The 16,133-nt window shown below is 41.2% G+C and overlaps 2 protein-coding genes across 2 annotated transcripts in view; both read left to right on the forward strand.

Moving 5' to 3' along the window:
• The window catches only part of LOC121718325 (alpha-amylase-like), a 10,001-nt gene extending 7,716 nt beyond the window's left edge, over positions 1-2,285 (forward strand). The window contains exons 9-10 of the mRNA XM_042103347.1: positions 1,101-1,226; positions 2,071-2,285. Coding sequence (XP_041959281.1) covers positions 1,101-1,226; positions 2,071-2,260 — 316 coding nt within the window. The 3' untranslated portion in view covers positions 2,261-2,285. The remainder of the gene's footprint in view (positions 1-1,100; positions 1,227-2,070) is intronic.
• A 1,713-nt stretch (positions 2,286-3,998) lies between these two features.
• gpr132a (G protein-coupled receptor 132a) lies at positions 3,999-7,541 on the forward strand. The gene is made up of 2 exons (XM_042103389.1): positions 3,999-4,216; positions 5,841-7,541. Exon 2 carries the CDS (start codon positions 5,880-5,882, stop codon positions 6,882-6,884), a length of 1,005 nt encoding a protein of 334 aa, XP_041959323.1. The 5' UTR covers positions 3,999-4,216; positions 5,841-5,879; the 3' UTR covers positions 6,885-7,541.
• The last annotated feature ends 8,592 nt before the right edge of the window (positions 7,542-16,133 follow it).

Below are 16,133 nucleotides of genomic sequence, written 5' to 3' on the forward strand. Positions count from 1 at the left end.
CACCAAACTCAGTGAACTGAGCATCCTCACCAACTGTGTCACAGTTTGGTATGGCAACTGCTCTGTCCACAACCAAACTCCAGAGGGTAGTGAAAACTGCCCAACGCATCACCAGTTCCTCACTCCCCTCCATTGAGGCCATCCAGGGCAAGCGATGCTTGCATAAGGCACGCAGCATCATCAAAGACTGTTCTCACCCCAACCACAGACTGTTCACCCCACTACCCTCCGGGAGGCGTTACAGGTCTCTCCGCATCCAAACCAGCAGGTTCAGAGGAAGCTTCTTTCCTGCGGCTGTCACCCTACTGAACTCTAACTCTGTATCCCGATGACAACCAATCAACTAAGCCCCCAACCACATAATTTTTCTCATAATATATTCTGTTAATACACTGCATATATATTCTTACTACTATTATATTGTTACTGCTACTACATTGCACATATCTGTACTTGTTGTTCATTGTTCATATCACATAGCCATATCTATTCTGCTATTATAACTGCTAATACACTGCACATATATAAATTATATCTAATTTATATTACTCTAAACCATCTTCTGTAAACCTACTGCATACTACTGTCTATACTGCACTATATTTCTTGTCCTGTCTATGCACCACTTGTCTATACTTTGCATATTACATTGCACTTTTCTGCTTTTTTGCACTTCTAGTTAGACGCAAACTGCATTTCGTTGGTTTTGTACTTCTACTCTGCACAGTGACAATAAAATTGAATCTAATCTAATCTCAAGTCTCACACACTGACCATGAGATACATACACCCATAATTGATTCATTGGCTTCTTTTGGTCTTTTAAAACCTTGCTTAAAACTATTTGGTATATTCATATATATAAAAATTCCCTCTTGACAGTTTTAGCCATGTGTTTGTATTGTCATTATTATGGTTATTATTGTTGTTACTGTATTCTTATCTGTATTTATTGTTGTACATCCCACCCACTTGACATGATTGTAAATGAGGGCTAAGCTCTCAATGATTCCTCATGTTTAAATGAATCAAAATCAAATCAAATCAGAATTGTAGTACTAGTGGAATGTTGAATTCCATCTTTTCTTCTCTGTCTGCAGAAACATGGCGATTTTCCGCAATGTGGTCAACGGACAACCTTTCTCCAACTGGTGGGACAACCAGAGCAACCAGATTGCTTTTGGACGTGGCAACCGAGGGTTCATTGTTATCAACAATGATGATTGGTAAGATAGTGTATCACAACACTAAAAGACTAAGGCCCCTATTTTTCACGCTGGCACATGGCGGAAAACTCGTTTTCCAACCGGCGCAAAGTTTATTGTCGTATTTTGCACATCTCATTTTTAAACAATGCGCCAGGAGGTGTGGCAATGAACAACCTAGGGAGTGGTCTGGCGCGTTGTCTAAAAATTACTATCGCACACTACCTAAACTGCATTACGCCACTAACCAAGAGAAACCTGATCAGAAGTCCATGGCGAGTTGTTCTGTATTTTAAGAGCGCATTATCAACAGTGATATGGGTGGGCGCACAACGCACCATCCTTCTATCATTCATGAATGTTCACCAGCGCACATCCATGCAATACATTACAAATTACACGATTACAATGGGAAACATAATTAGAATAAAGATATTATGAAATACATCTCAAATGAGTCGAACATTATTAGGGTAAGAGTTGCTTTTTCCAGCCTGATTTGTTTTCGATGGTAACCGATTGTCAGTCAATAGTGAAAGTAACTAACTGTGTAGACCTGTTTTGTCGTTGACTGATACCTCGGTGAAGTTAGTTTCACTTTGCCAATGAGTTCAAATGAGGTTTCGGTTGCCACCTGTAACAATTTAGTAGAAAATTGGCAACCATTAATATTGAGCCCTGCACAGTTTGATGATTTGATAGTTTTCACAACTAACCATCATCATCGGCGGACACTCGTAGTCGAGTATGTCGGTCCTCCTTCTTGGGTGGAGCCTTTTTGGTGAAGGCGATTTCCTCTCTGCGTCTGTGTTTATCTTCTGCAGCACTACGGTGCTCTGCTAACGTACACGTATGTGTGTTCCAGGAGCCTGGATGTGACCCTGAATACGGGCCTACCTGCGGGCACCTACTGTGACGTGATCTCTGGGGACAAGAGCGGAAGCAGGTGCACTGGGAAGCAGGTGCAGGTGGGAGGGGACGGACTTGCCCACTTCCAAATCAGCAACACAGCCGAGGACCCCTTCATGGCCGTCCACGCAGATTCCAAACTGTAAACAAATAAAGAGATGATGCATTGCATGTGGCCTGACTCGTCTTGCGCTTTTTTTTTGACGTATTATAAAAGAGCTGCACACGCGCGCATGACAGAGGTGGACAGTAACTAAGTACATTTACTTGATTACTGTGCTTAAGTATGACTTTTGAGTAGGTACTGTACTTGAGTATAGCCTGGCCTCATTGAGATGGCTACATGTAAATTTTTTTGTATTTGAAACGTGGTTTAAGAATGCCCAGAGCCGTTTATTGGGCGCTACGAATGTCTATCAAATGCGTCTGTACGTAGCTCATAACCGCTTCGGTGTGTCGTCATCGTCTTGCTGCCCCCCTCCGTTCTGTGATTGGTTTCTTCGTTGAGGTGAAAACGAAGTCCATGGAATCCAGGCTGCCTAGCAGCGTGAAAAAATCGTGCGTAAGGCAGCATGGGAAAACCCAGGCTAACTTAAGTATTCATATTTTTGGAAACTTGTGACTTTTACTTCACTACATTTGAAAGACAAATACCATGCTTTTGACTCCAGTACATTTGAAATATGAGCATGAAGTACTCGTTACCTTTAACCACATTTGATTCTTTGAATGTAATAATGCGATAGACCATCTTGAAGTTCATTTTTTCAATAGTTCAATTTGAACTTGGCTGAATTGGCTGTAGCAAAACAAAACATCAAACGGTGGTGAGATCAAAACATCCTCCATGTAGCCTGTGAGAACCCAGACGAACCTGTTAGCAATTGAGATTTGAAAAGTAGTCTGGTGTTAACCAGGCTATCCTCTGATCATTGCAAAATTGGAATGAAATTAGACAATCACCTGACATTCACCACATAGCTAGATGTTTAGCCTACATTATAAAAAGATAAACAATTTACTTATAATTAATTTATCTGGTTTTGTATTCGGCAGTGAAAAATTTTAGATTTGCAAACAGAGAATGAATAATGATTTAAATTATATTTTTGTATCCATTTGAACAGTTGCAAAGTTAGGAGAATAGGTGAAATGTTTTTTGTTGGATGTAAGGAACTAAAGGTCTTTTCAAGTCCTATGACCGACCAAAGGATGTATACCCTATTAATGACCTAATAAACATTACATTTCAATACATTAAAAAGGAAAAATACTTGTACTTCTGAATACTTAAGTATTTTTAAAAAAAAGTACTTCTGTACTTCAACTTAAGTAAAAATCTGCAATTTTCACTTGTATTGGAGTAATATTTGATATGGTGTATATACTTTCACTTGGGTAAAGGAATAGTGTACTTCGTCCACATCTGGCACACACACACACACACACACACACACACAGGCTACCCAAAACTGTAAACAAATACAGAGATGCAGAAGTGCATGCGGCCTGAAGAGAGCTGCACACACACAACACACACACACACACACACCTCGTTACCTCTCATCCAGATATTACACATATTTACCAGTATTTTGGGATTTGCCGTGGCCTTGTCTTTAGTAGGAGGGAAGTCTGCAGGAAAGGGCATGGTTCAATTGTTCCACTGTTACCTCCCAGATGTTTCATACTGTTAACTTCCTTTTCTTGTGTTAACTATAAGGGTTATAATCCACTTCTCTATTTCAACCAATGACTCCAAAACGACAGTCTGTAAGGCTAAGTCTACTATTAATACCAATTATTCAAAGTATCAGAAATTTCACATTCCAAACAGACACGTGCGTCGTAGAGTTGTTTATGTTAGAATGTTCCCCTTGTCATGCCATAATTGTAGGTAGGCTATATGGTATCACCTGTCTGAGCAACTTCCTGCAATTGGGTGTCGATTTGGACGGCTTCAACCACAGTGTGTCACAGGCACAGCAAGAATAGTGATGAGACAGGCATCCTCTCACCACACTGTGTGCAAGCTTAGCTTACTGCTGAGCAGTGAACATGCCAAGGCATCCAAGCGGAGGTTGCGCGCCTTCTTCTTAGCGGTAAGAAAATATTTCTTTCTAATCAACTACTTTCTAAACTATGCAAACTGAAAAGGAAAAAAACGGACCAATAGGATAATGTCTTGAAATGCTAATAGTTTAAAGTCGTGATTGACTTTACAGACTGGAGTAATGCCACATGTTCTGACGAAAGTTAAATGATCAAAGACTGTCTGTCGTCCAATATTGAAGGACAGACTGGCTGTTCCTATTATAATGCTGTAATTTGTGATGTAGACCTGCCCAATTTGCCTATGAAATCCTGTCAACTATTTTGGGCCGCGCGTTCTGCAAAATGTAAGCTATTATGATAGCACTATTCTCGTGGTAGTAGGCTACCCTGTTTTATTTTCATAAATAAAAAATATATGAATAGGCCTAGCCAATTTAAATATGTAGGCCTATGTTGGCTTATCGTTTTACGCTATTGTAGGTCTCCAACATTTACAGAATTCAAGCAGTTGCGTTCTTACTCAAAGTTGCTGTCTTTTCGCACGACATGGTTATTTTATTGCTCTGTTGGTATTGTCCCAGTATAGGCTATGTGATTTTAGTGACCCTTCCACTCAGCCTTGCGTTGTAACCGCCTTCATTAGTAGGCTCTACTGTGAATTTGGGCGCCGACGGTTTGAACTTGACCATGCACACCATGACAAGCCTCTCGGGCAACGTTTAAAACAGCCACCGACCTTAATATGATGTGACGGCTCGAGCCGTATGAAGGAGGTCGTGTCGCTTCTTCCATCAGTCTCTCAAGTCCCCACTCTCTCTCTCTCTGCCTCTCTCTCAAGTCCAACTCTTGAGGGAAATCCTGTGGAATTGGTTAAACTGTTATGATTTTATGGACGATTGGCCTGCTATTTTAGGTGAGTCCGAAAAAACAGTTTTATGTTTGTTTTTCTGGAAACCCAGTCATTAGTCTATATGGACTCAATAGCCTACATTATCTTTGTCTTGACGAGCTGTAGGCTGTAGGATTTATGCAGTTTAGGCTACATCATGTTTTAGTGAGAGGTTGCATGCAGAGATACATTTATTTAGTAGGCCTATTACTGAAAACAGACTGGACTAAGAATGAATTGCCTGGCAGATAAGCATTGAAAAAAAGCCTCTGAGTGAACAATCTACAAATAAATAGCAGAACTTGGGCTTGAAGATGAACAAGTTCCACGTGTGATCACACCCCATATGCCGAAAGCTTAGCCTAGCCTACTTTTTGCAATTTGCACCTATCACCTATCTGGAACTAAATTAGATAACACTACCAAATGCAGACCACTCTTGCAAAACGCTGGCATTACTGAATGCAGTGCATGCTTCTGTTGTGTTGGGGCATTGCATTGTGTTTGCATGCATTGTAAGAATTTTACATTTTGTCAAATAAAATGATCACATGTGCTGTATTGGCTATTTGTGTCATGTGTTGTCCATGTGATGCAAGTGCTTCTTGTTTGCTAATGATGTCACATTTGTTAGCGTTGTCTTAATTTGGAAGTGTTGTGTCTTTTTCAGGCCACCGCATTTAACTGTCTTTCCATTTTCCACTTAACTCTTCCTCATTCTACATTCTATCCAAACACTGTCGTACTTCATTTCTAATCAGTCTCTTCTCTGCTCTTTCCAGTGAACACATCTGTGCCTCTTTGTGACCCAGGTATAGAACATGAGCACAAACGTGAGCCAGACGGGGAACTGCAGCCTGCCGTATGATCAGGATCGTGTGCCCCTCCTGACCCTCTATAGCGTGGTGCTGGTGGTCGGTGTTCCGGCCAACTTCGCCACGGTCTGGTTGACCTGGATTCAGGTGCGCCGTAAAAACGTCCTGGGTGTCTACCTGTTCATCCTGTCCGTCTGTGACCTCATGTACCTGTGTACCCTTCCTCTTTGGGCGGTGTACATCTCCAGAGGTCACATCTGGTCCTGGGGCTCGACGGCCTGCAAATGGACAGGATATATCTTCTTCAACAACATGTACATCAGCATCTTCCTGCTGTGTTGTGTGTCCGTGGATCGGTGCGTGGCTGTTGTGTACCCACTGAAGTCTCGACCGATCCGAAAGTTAAAACATGCCTGGATAATCACCATGGCAATAGCCATCGTTGTAGCGTTGGGTCACCTGCCTGTGTTTATCATGGACGAGGGAAACGCGGACAGTGAGACACAGCAACGCTGCTTTGAGCCAGGGCAGGCCACAGCGATGGTGACCGGCTTCAACTACGCCCGCTTCCTCATCGGATTCCTCATGCCTCTAACGATCCTGATCCTCACAAACCGCATTATCCTGTCCAGAATCCAGGCCAGCGAAAGTATTGAGAAGCAGAACAAGGAAAAGGTGCGCCGGCTTGCGCTGGGCGTAGTGATATTCTTCCTGGTGTGTTTCGCACCCTACCACGCCATCCTTCTGACCCGGGCCATCAGCTTCCACACAATGACAGATGACCATGACGAGTGCCAGTTCGACCAGGGCATCTACACTCCCTACAGTATCTTCCTGGGCTTGTCCACCATCAACAGCGCCATGAACCCGATCCTGTACGTCCTGTCCAGTGATAACGTCAGGAAGGAGGTGCGGAGAGGCCTGTCAAGCGTCCGGAGCTGGGGAAGCAATGTCCCCCAGAGGGGCTTGAGTGCCGCTTCAGAGGCACGGGCCAGCAATACCGGGCATTAACGGCATTTTAACACCTGTACGGAATCATTTGCATACGAATGCTCTCATGCATGTGGCAGCCACTCAGGACACTATGGTGATACCTGGATTTGCCATAAGCACAGGTTATGATGCTGGCTATCTCTGTTCTTAAGTCTTCTCTAGCAATGTGCACGCTCTCTCTCTCCCTCCTGCTCTGCATTCCTGGAGAATAAGATGGTAGGTGTAACAGTGCACCAAGTAAGGCCAGGCCTTCACAGGTGAATACAGTGTCTGTGCTTCTGCTTCCAAACCTCCAGTGTGTCAGCAAGCCACGCTGAGAAGAGGCACATCTGTTCTTCTGTTCATGAAGCTGGCTTGTAGAAGTGTCCTTTAACAGATGAGGTTATGGGTATCTATCCCTATTGGTCAGGAATAAGCAGTCAGGAAGATGCAGGGTGCAGTGATATATGACTTCAAGGCACACAGTGTTTGATTGTGAGAGTAAGGATGGGCGTAATAACTGTCAAAGGCCTCAAAGTGCCTCAAAATGTATTTGATAAATTGGACCATATTTAAGAGACTTTTAACATAATATGTTAGCATAATATTGATCAATGGTATCTTATTCATCTCATATTTGTATAAAATGTTTGTAATGATGTTCTTTACAGTGTAAGTAAAAGGAAGATGTCATTATCAGATGTGTTCTGATTTTCTGCATTCCATTCCATAATTAACTCTGTCTGGCTCTTTTCTGGTACTATCTTTGTCCTTGTCTCATAAACATATTCAGTAACTGCAATGTCAAGTGCAATTCCAGGTGAGACACAGCTGTGTTAGGATACTAAACTCTGCTGTTGAACACAATCAAATCTCTGTGGCCAGAAAGTGCACATAGTCACACAAAAACACTGACACAGGAAGTTCGCATAAACTCTTCTGAGAATGTACGTTACCACTGGAGCAATATATTATTACACCTGCGCTCATGTGAAACTGAATAGCAACACAAGTCACAAAGATCTTCGGTTTTCTATCGGATCATTTAGGGGTCACGGGTCTACTTGGCAGAAGTAGGAAGAGAAGCACTCTAGCCTTTGGGGGAGGCTTTTTTTTTTATCTGAAATGTGGTAAGTTTAGGCGGAGCGTGGTTTCTGCAGCGACCAAAATAAATCACAGCTGGATTGTACCACACAATAAATCAAGTCGCGTTGCTCTCCCATGCCCACATCCACGGCTGAAGTGCCCTTGAGCAAGGCACCTAACCCCTCACTGCTCCCCGAGCGCCGCTGTAGCAGACAGCTCACTGCTAGTGTGTGCTTCACCTCACTGTGTGCTGTGTATGTTTCACAAATTCACGGATTGGGATATATTTATAATATATTTGCAGATAACTTCAACAAGTTGTAAGATCAAGTTCCTTCTTTTTTCAAACTTTCTTTTCAAATAACTCCTAGATAGATAGATACTTTATTGATCCCTAAGAGGAAATTCACTTGATACAATCTGACGGAATAATAATCTGTCTAAAGGAAGGATGATTGTCTAATATGCAATATTAATGACTGCATTCTGTGAGAGAGGACAAATACTAGTTTGTTTCTTCTGAACTTGCAATCACCTCTCACAGGAACAGAAACCTGTAACCCGTAAATTGCGTTCCCGTAAATAATTGTTCACAAAAGCTTAGGCAAAGTACTGAAAGGCACGATTGCACGATTTCAAGCCCATAACATTTTTTGTCACATTCAGCAATCCAGGGGCATAGCAAGCGTGGGGGATGTGGGTGTTATAACGTACACACTTTTCCTGGAACACGATTCTATACCCGACACTTTTTGTCAGATTAAAACGAAAGTAAAATATGGAAATAAACGCTCACATAAAGAGTTGGAACAGTATGTCCAATAAGGGTGGGCTCTGATAACGCACACACAGAGAGACACAAATAGGTCTGTTGATTTGATTGAACGGTCATCCAGCCAATCACATCAAGTTAGCGTCAGTGAATAACCCGAGCCGCTCTGATCAAATTCAAAGTGTGCGTCTTTCAAGACTGCTTGAGTCTGCATTATAAAGTCTGCAGTGATCAGATCTGAGGTAGAATTGAAATGATAATTGTTACCACATTATGCTAATTTAGTAAACCAAAATTCACTGTCTGTCTGACAGTTTTGTCACAATGTAGAAATGCACGAGTCAAAGTGAAAGCGGGGGTGCGCGCACCAAGGCCCTTGGCTACTGTTCTCAGAGCATTATTCTCTGTCTATGATCTGCAGCTTTTCTCAAACTATGGGCCTCCTCAACAATTAGCTTACTGGTCCACGTAGCCGCGAAATTAAGTTATGCCTGGTGCTTCACGTCTGATAATTTGCAGCAAGATGGTATGGAACAGCGGACTGAAAGAAAGATAGGCTAAGTTTCCCCAATCAGAAATAGCCTTCTTATTAATTTGGTGTCATCAACTATATAGACATAGCCCAGCCAGGCCAGCACATATACGTCTCCAAGACGCTTGGAAAAGATCTGAACAGCTTACATCGCGTTCCATTTAGAACATCTTATTTGATCTTATTGATCTTACAAACGTCGGCGGCATTTCACTCTCAATGTGTGTCGTTCTACATCTACTGGAGATCTCAATGTCTTAAATACGATCGCGTTCCATTTAGAAGATCTTATTTTGATTTTACAAACAGCGGCGTCAAGACACATTTGAGTTCTACATCTGAGAACTAGGATTTCCAGCATGTAGAACTCAAAGAACGCTTATGAGCGCTCATGCAATGTGTGCATCCCTGCAGCAAGTGAAAGGTAACGTGGGCTACAACACTAGTTTAAACAACAACGTGGCTTCCTGTAACTATTATTGAAAACAGCATAACTGCTAATCAATCTTTAAACTGACATTAAGCTGGCTATGCAACACAATTTATTCCCTTTGCATATGTTTGGGTAGACTTAAAACGTTTTTGAATTTGAGCTTACAGTTCTGTCATTATTCTTTGTCCTTTACATTTATACATAGGTATTATATTAATAGTCCAGTGATACCTCGAAATTAGGCTGTTGTCTGTTAGGCAATTTATTGTAGCCTGCTAACCAAATGCACAAAACATAATTTCTGAAATGATTTCTTCATTTATAACATGAGATATGTCTCCATGTAGGGTAGTGTCAAATAGTGAAGTGATAGCAGGTAGATAATGTAGGCCTACATGTCACATGAGCCACACAAATGAGGGGCGCTGCTTGTTCTGTCCCTCCCAAACTGCATTAAAATGGTGTATTTAGCAATCAGAATTTCAAAAAAGTTTCGGGGGAGAAACTCCCGGATACCTGCCAATATAGTCCGCACCCCTCTCAGAAAATACTTACAACGTCCCTGTAGGGAGTTATTTATAATTTGGCCGGATTGTTTCACTTCCCTATCCCACAACCCCCACACTTTTAAAAAGCTTGATACGCCTCTGCAGCAATCATCTCCTCATGACCAGATACCCATTCTGTGACACTGTAAAAAATAACTGGTGTCTGTAGGCAATCCAGGCTCCGAAAACTGAAAACAAAGTGGGGGCAGCCTGTCCCCCAAACAATTTTTTTCAGAATTTCTCTGGGAATGCTGAAGGTAGGGGTGAGCTACCTCTCTGGCGTGTTTCGTTTGGGCCTTGGTTAAAACATAATGTACATATTTTTGCACAAAAGTGTCTGCTAATAAATTTACATATAAACATAAACACAAACAAACGCTATTTCCTGTGAAATCCCTGGCTGCACTTTTAATGGAGTGAATTGACTGGGTTTTCTTTTCCATTAAAGTGAATTTTGTCTCCTGAGTTGTGTACACAAAATATGCTGAAAAGGACAAATGTCTGACTCCATTTCCTTTATGTGTAAAAATGACAGTTTGTGGTTAACAACCAGCACATCACAGTCTGTCATACTGTTCTGAGCTCACCTGGTCATTGTATCACACTAACGACCTACACTGACTGTGGACATAAAATGCATTTGTTATTGAAAGGTAAAAATAAGGTAATTGCATTGTAAGTGCCAGTTATTTTGAAAGAAAATATTGGCAACTTTTTAAAAGTTTGACCACAAGAGGAAACTGAGCACTCTCCTGTCTTCCTGACAAACAGGATATGATTGTGTCGGAAATTCTCTCTCTTCTACTTCTCTGCCTCTACCTGTTCAGACCTGTCTGTCTAAATCTAGCCCACTCTTTGTTTGTTGCATGAACAATCTATCAGGAATGGTGGGTTTTTCAAGAAAAATTAAATTCCATGGTTGTAAATATAGCTTGTTAAGGTGATACGTTTTGTTTAAGGATTCATTTCAAATGTACTGGAGTAGCCATAAGAGTCATGACCTACATTTACATCCGTAATACGCGATGCCTCTGTGCTGCCAGCTGTAGCCTACAGTATGCTTTTCAGAGAATTACAACCTTTGCTGGTTGATTATTGCACTGCATAAAAGGGCTCACACTTCTTGTTGAAGAGAGAACATCTCCTCACATAGCACTACTTACTAAACTAGTCTTGCTGACGATCCTAGCACTTACCACCTGACTAGAACTGACTGATGCACGTACTCACTGATGCACATATTCTTACTGTACTCCCCAATGTAGCCAAATGTAATGTAATGTTTCCTGACTTCATGTAAACCAATGTAGCATGAACAGCATATGTAGACCTGCAGGCTTCCTGAGAGTGAGTTTCAGCATACAGTGATTTATTTCTGGATATTAAAATGTTAATGGATGTTAAAATGTATAAAGAATGACATTATTATAGAACTAAATCAACAGTATATTATCCATCTTAACCATGTCATCTCTCTCTCTCAGCTCCCTTCTTCCTGATTTTTTTTTTAATGTTACCTATTTCACTTTAGGCTTTAAACTGTTCATATCATAACTGTTCATATGTTCATATTGCTTATTGATGTCACTTTGCCCCTTCAACAACAACAGGCATCATGAAGACTTTCACTTACTTGGTTAGATGTTAGCTTAGAGTATATGACAGTCAGTAAAAATAAATGGTCAATTCAATATTGATCAACATTCTTTGTTTTAATACAGCAGAATGATACTCAGAATACACTAATGAACACTTACCAATGTAAGCTTGAAGTAAAAATCACAGTTGTGTATATATATATATATGATTATGCCAATCATATTATCCTAAGACAGATCTATTTATCAGTGGTAACTCTGAACTGGCAGCAACAGCTAGAGGCCTCAGTTAATGGTATTAGGTCAAATTTGATGGTGATATATACACTGAAGAATAAAAGAGTCAGCCCTTCAGATGATCAGTTTTAGACAGAACTTAAGTTAGAATCTTATTTTTCACACAGCACAGCTCAGGTCTAAAAAGAGAGGTCTAACAGCACAGCTATGTTTCACAGATGTTACAGCACAGGTATGATTCAAAGGTATGAATGGTTGACAAATGTGATTTCACAGGTATACATGTTCCATATAGTTAGTGAGTATAGTCCTCACACAACAATATAGTTCTCAGAATGTCTCAGTGTAGATCTCAGCTAAGTCTCAGTATGGTTAAATGGTATGTGCACAGATATGTTGAGATATGGTCACATGTTTGTAAGAATGTATGTTAGTAGGTATGTTGCTAGCAACATTGTCAGAGATGTATGGTTGACAGGTGTGCACACAGACGGGCACACACGTAATGTCATACACGGTCATCACCACTGGTTTGGTCTGGAACCTAAAAGGCAAAAGCAAACAAGTTTAACAGTTATACCAAAACAAGGAATGTCTGCAATTGTACAATTGTTCAATACAACTAAGGTAAAGTGAAGTTGTTACATTACATTAGGCTGACACATTATAACTTAAAAACTAACATGGTAAACAGTTTAAGTGTTTCTAGGACAATTAAAAAAAGGTAGAGTAGGCCTACAATACAATTGTTGCACCATCAAGCTACTGGTAGTTAAATACTAGCCTATAATATTAAATTGCAAACAAAGCAGAATTCTGTGTTTTATTGTTTTCAGTTTTAGTATAGGTGATAGCTAATCATATTTTTTTTAAATATAAAACGTAAACACCTTAGAAAACTTTGCAGGCAAAGGGTCTGTTGTTGCTGTTGATAATCATATGAGTAAGGACAGATCATTCTGATACTAAGTATCTTGATAACCAACTGCTATAACTTAAACAGCTTGCTAGGTCTGTCAGCCACATTTTTTCCTACAGATTACAATGTACTACAACTGAAAAGTTTGATTCACGTGCCAGGCTACACTTTAATTTATAGACCAGAACAATGCAGAAATGAGTAGGCCAAGTAAACATTGTAGCCTATGTTGACAACACAATACAAGTTATAAGTTAGCTCAACTTCTGTTGTGTGTTTTAACAAGACTTTAGTCGTATTGTCCATTTCCTAACAGTAGCCTATTCATGGCTTTCATAAGGTCCCTTTCCACAGGAGTATTAATAAAGCACCAATGCATTCATAATCTAGGTGCTTGATTGTATACACCTGTGGAAAGGGACCTGATGAAACCCATCAATAGACGAACTATAGTATACTGTGATAGTGTTTACTTGGGCTAGCTTCTACGTAAGAATCAGGAGCGTAGAATGACACGTAGCCTGGCCTATTTGATACACAAACAAGCGGTGTACAACGTTAAACATTTGTTAAAATAAAAACAGGAGCATATATTTGTTAACTTTAACTAAAATGTGAACGGTAGAAGCTATAACGTTATGACCATCAACAAGTAGCTAACTTGGGTGGGTTTCATCAGGACCCTTCACACAGCCTAGCCCTAGGCTATAATCAAGCACCACGCAATCTGCATTCATAATCTATTCTAGGTGCTTGATTCTATACACCTTTGGAAAGTGACCTGATGTTGAATAGAACCAGAGCCTAGTATCTGTAGGCCTAACGTTACTTCTCTGGTTTACGTTAACGTTCTAGTTAAAACGCTGCTGGTTAGTAGGCCTAATGAACAAATGTAACGTTACGTTTGATTGTCGTTAGCTATCGAAACCTACAGCTAATAGGTCACTGTAAAGTTGACGACATATTAACGTTGATTAACAGTGGGTTTCCTTACATAATACATATCAACGTAGCAAGGTGCTAACACCAACTATTTCACTAACGTTAACGTTATAACGTTAGTTTAGTTATTTGTGACCCATCATTTCATACATATAACGCTAACGTTACATAATGTTTGACGACATAAATGACTCAAATACCAAAACCGAAACACTTACCTTGTCTGTAATTAGAGAAATGTGCCTCGAGCAAATAAAGTGACCACGGTACAGCAGGCGAAGACGTTCAGAAGATTCACCTCCAGTGGCAGCTCACGTTCAGCTGTTGATAATTGCTTTCAGCTGCAGGTCACGTCATAATGCTAAAAGTTGCCGGTCAATGTTAAGTCAATGGGAATTTATTGCTCTTTTATCGTAAATATCTCAAAAAGTATAAAGTTCACAAATGTAAAAATGCCATTGTACAATTGTCCGTTACAAGACCTTTGTAAGAGTGTTTGAATGATGTCAAACGGTTCAGTGGTTTTATTGTCATTAAACGTCAAATTTGGTCGAAGAAGAATAATAACAGATAATAACCATGTGACTTAGCTAACCTAGCTAATCATTTTTAGTAGTTATGCTAACTATGCTAACTAGCATGTTAACTATGCTAACCATGTGACTTAGCTAACCTAGCTAATCATTTTTAGCAGTTATGCTAACTATACTAACTAGCATGCTAACTATGCTAACCATGTTACTTAGCTAACCTAGCTAATCATTTTAGCAGTTATGCTAACTGTACTAACTAGCATGCTAACTATGCTAACCATGTTACTTAGCTAACCTAGCTAATCATTTTTAGCAGTTATGCTAACTATGCTAACTAGAATGCTAACAATACTAACATACAAGGGATACAAGGGATACAAGGAAGTTTATTGTCACATGCATATAGTTACTGGAAGTAAGAAATGCAGTGAAATTATGTCTGGTGTCAGCCTATTTGTGCATTAATGGGGGGGGGGTAAAAAGTGCAGTAGAAGAGGGGTTTAGTAGATTAAGTGGCAAGGGCTGCATAAAAAAGGTGGGGGAGGATTGGGATTGGGTGGGGGGCACCAACAAGGAGCACCCAAGAGCAACAGGGGCAAGGAAAAACTCCCTTACCAAGGAAGAAACCTTGGGCAGATCCACGGCTCAAGGGGCTAACCCAACTGCCAGGGGTCTTGGTGTGTGTGTTGGGGGGATGACAGGGGAGATGGGATAGTGTGCTGTGTATGTGGGGAGAGGGCAGTGTGCAATATGTGTATTGGAGAAGCTTCCTCATGAGACAATGCCCTGTGTATTGGGGGGGGGGGGGGGGGGGCAGGGACTTACTATTGCAAGCAGAGTACTGTATGTAATGTATGTGAGTGATAGTGAAGATGTGTGTGTGGGCGGGAGGGGAGTGGAGCAGTGACTGTGTGTGTGTGTGTAGTGTGTGTGTGGGTAGGTGGGGGCAGTGTGCTGTAAGTATGTAGAGGATGTGTGTTGGAGAAGATCCTGAAGACAATGTGCTGTGTATGTGGGGTGGGGGGGGCAGTGTGCAGCAAGTATGTAGAGGAGGCTTACTGTAGCAAGCAGTGTGCTGTATGTATGTGAAGTGATGACAGTGATGATGTAAGTGTGTGTGTTGGGGGGGGGGGGGGGGCAGGGACTTACTATTGCAAGCAGAGTACTGTATGTAATGTATGTGAGTGATGACAGTGAAGATGTGTGTGTGGGCGGGAGGGGAGTGGAGCAGTGACTGTGTGTGTGTAGTGTGTGTGTGGGTAGGTGGGGGCAGTGTGCTGTAAGTATGTAGAGGATGTGTGTTGGAGAAGATCCTGAAGACAATGTGCTGTGTATGTAGGGGGGGGGGGGGGGGGGCAGTGTGCAGCAAGTATGTAGAGGAGGCTTACTGTAGCAAGCAGTGTGCTGTATGTATGTGAAGTGATGACAGTGATGATGTAAGTGTGTGTGTTGGGGTGGGGGGTGGGGGGGGGGGCAGAAAGGCTAGGCAATCAAGGACATGGGTAGATGGAGGAGAAATCAAAAATAATAGATAAAAAGTGTGCAAAAGTTGGAGAAAGTCAGATATGTGTGTGTGTGTGTGTGTGTGTGTGTGTGTGTTTTGACGTGTGATGAAATAAGAAAATAAATAAAAGGTCTGTAGCATAGGGAGAGGGATGTAAAAGTGCTAAAAGTCTTGTAGGTGTGTG

Source organism: Alosa sapidissima, chromosome 1, assembly GCF_018492685.1.
Source record: "Alosa sapidissima isolate fAloSap1 chromosome 1, fAloSap1.pri, whole genome shotgun sequence".
Taxonomy (NCBI): Eukaryota; Metazoa; Chordata; class Actinopteri; order Clupeiformes; family Clupeidae; genus Alosa; species Alosa sapidissima.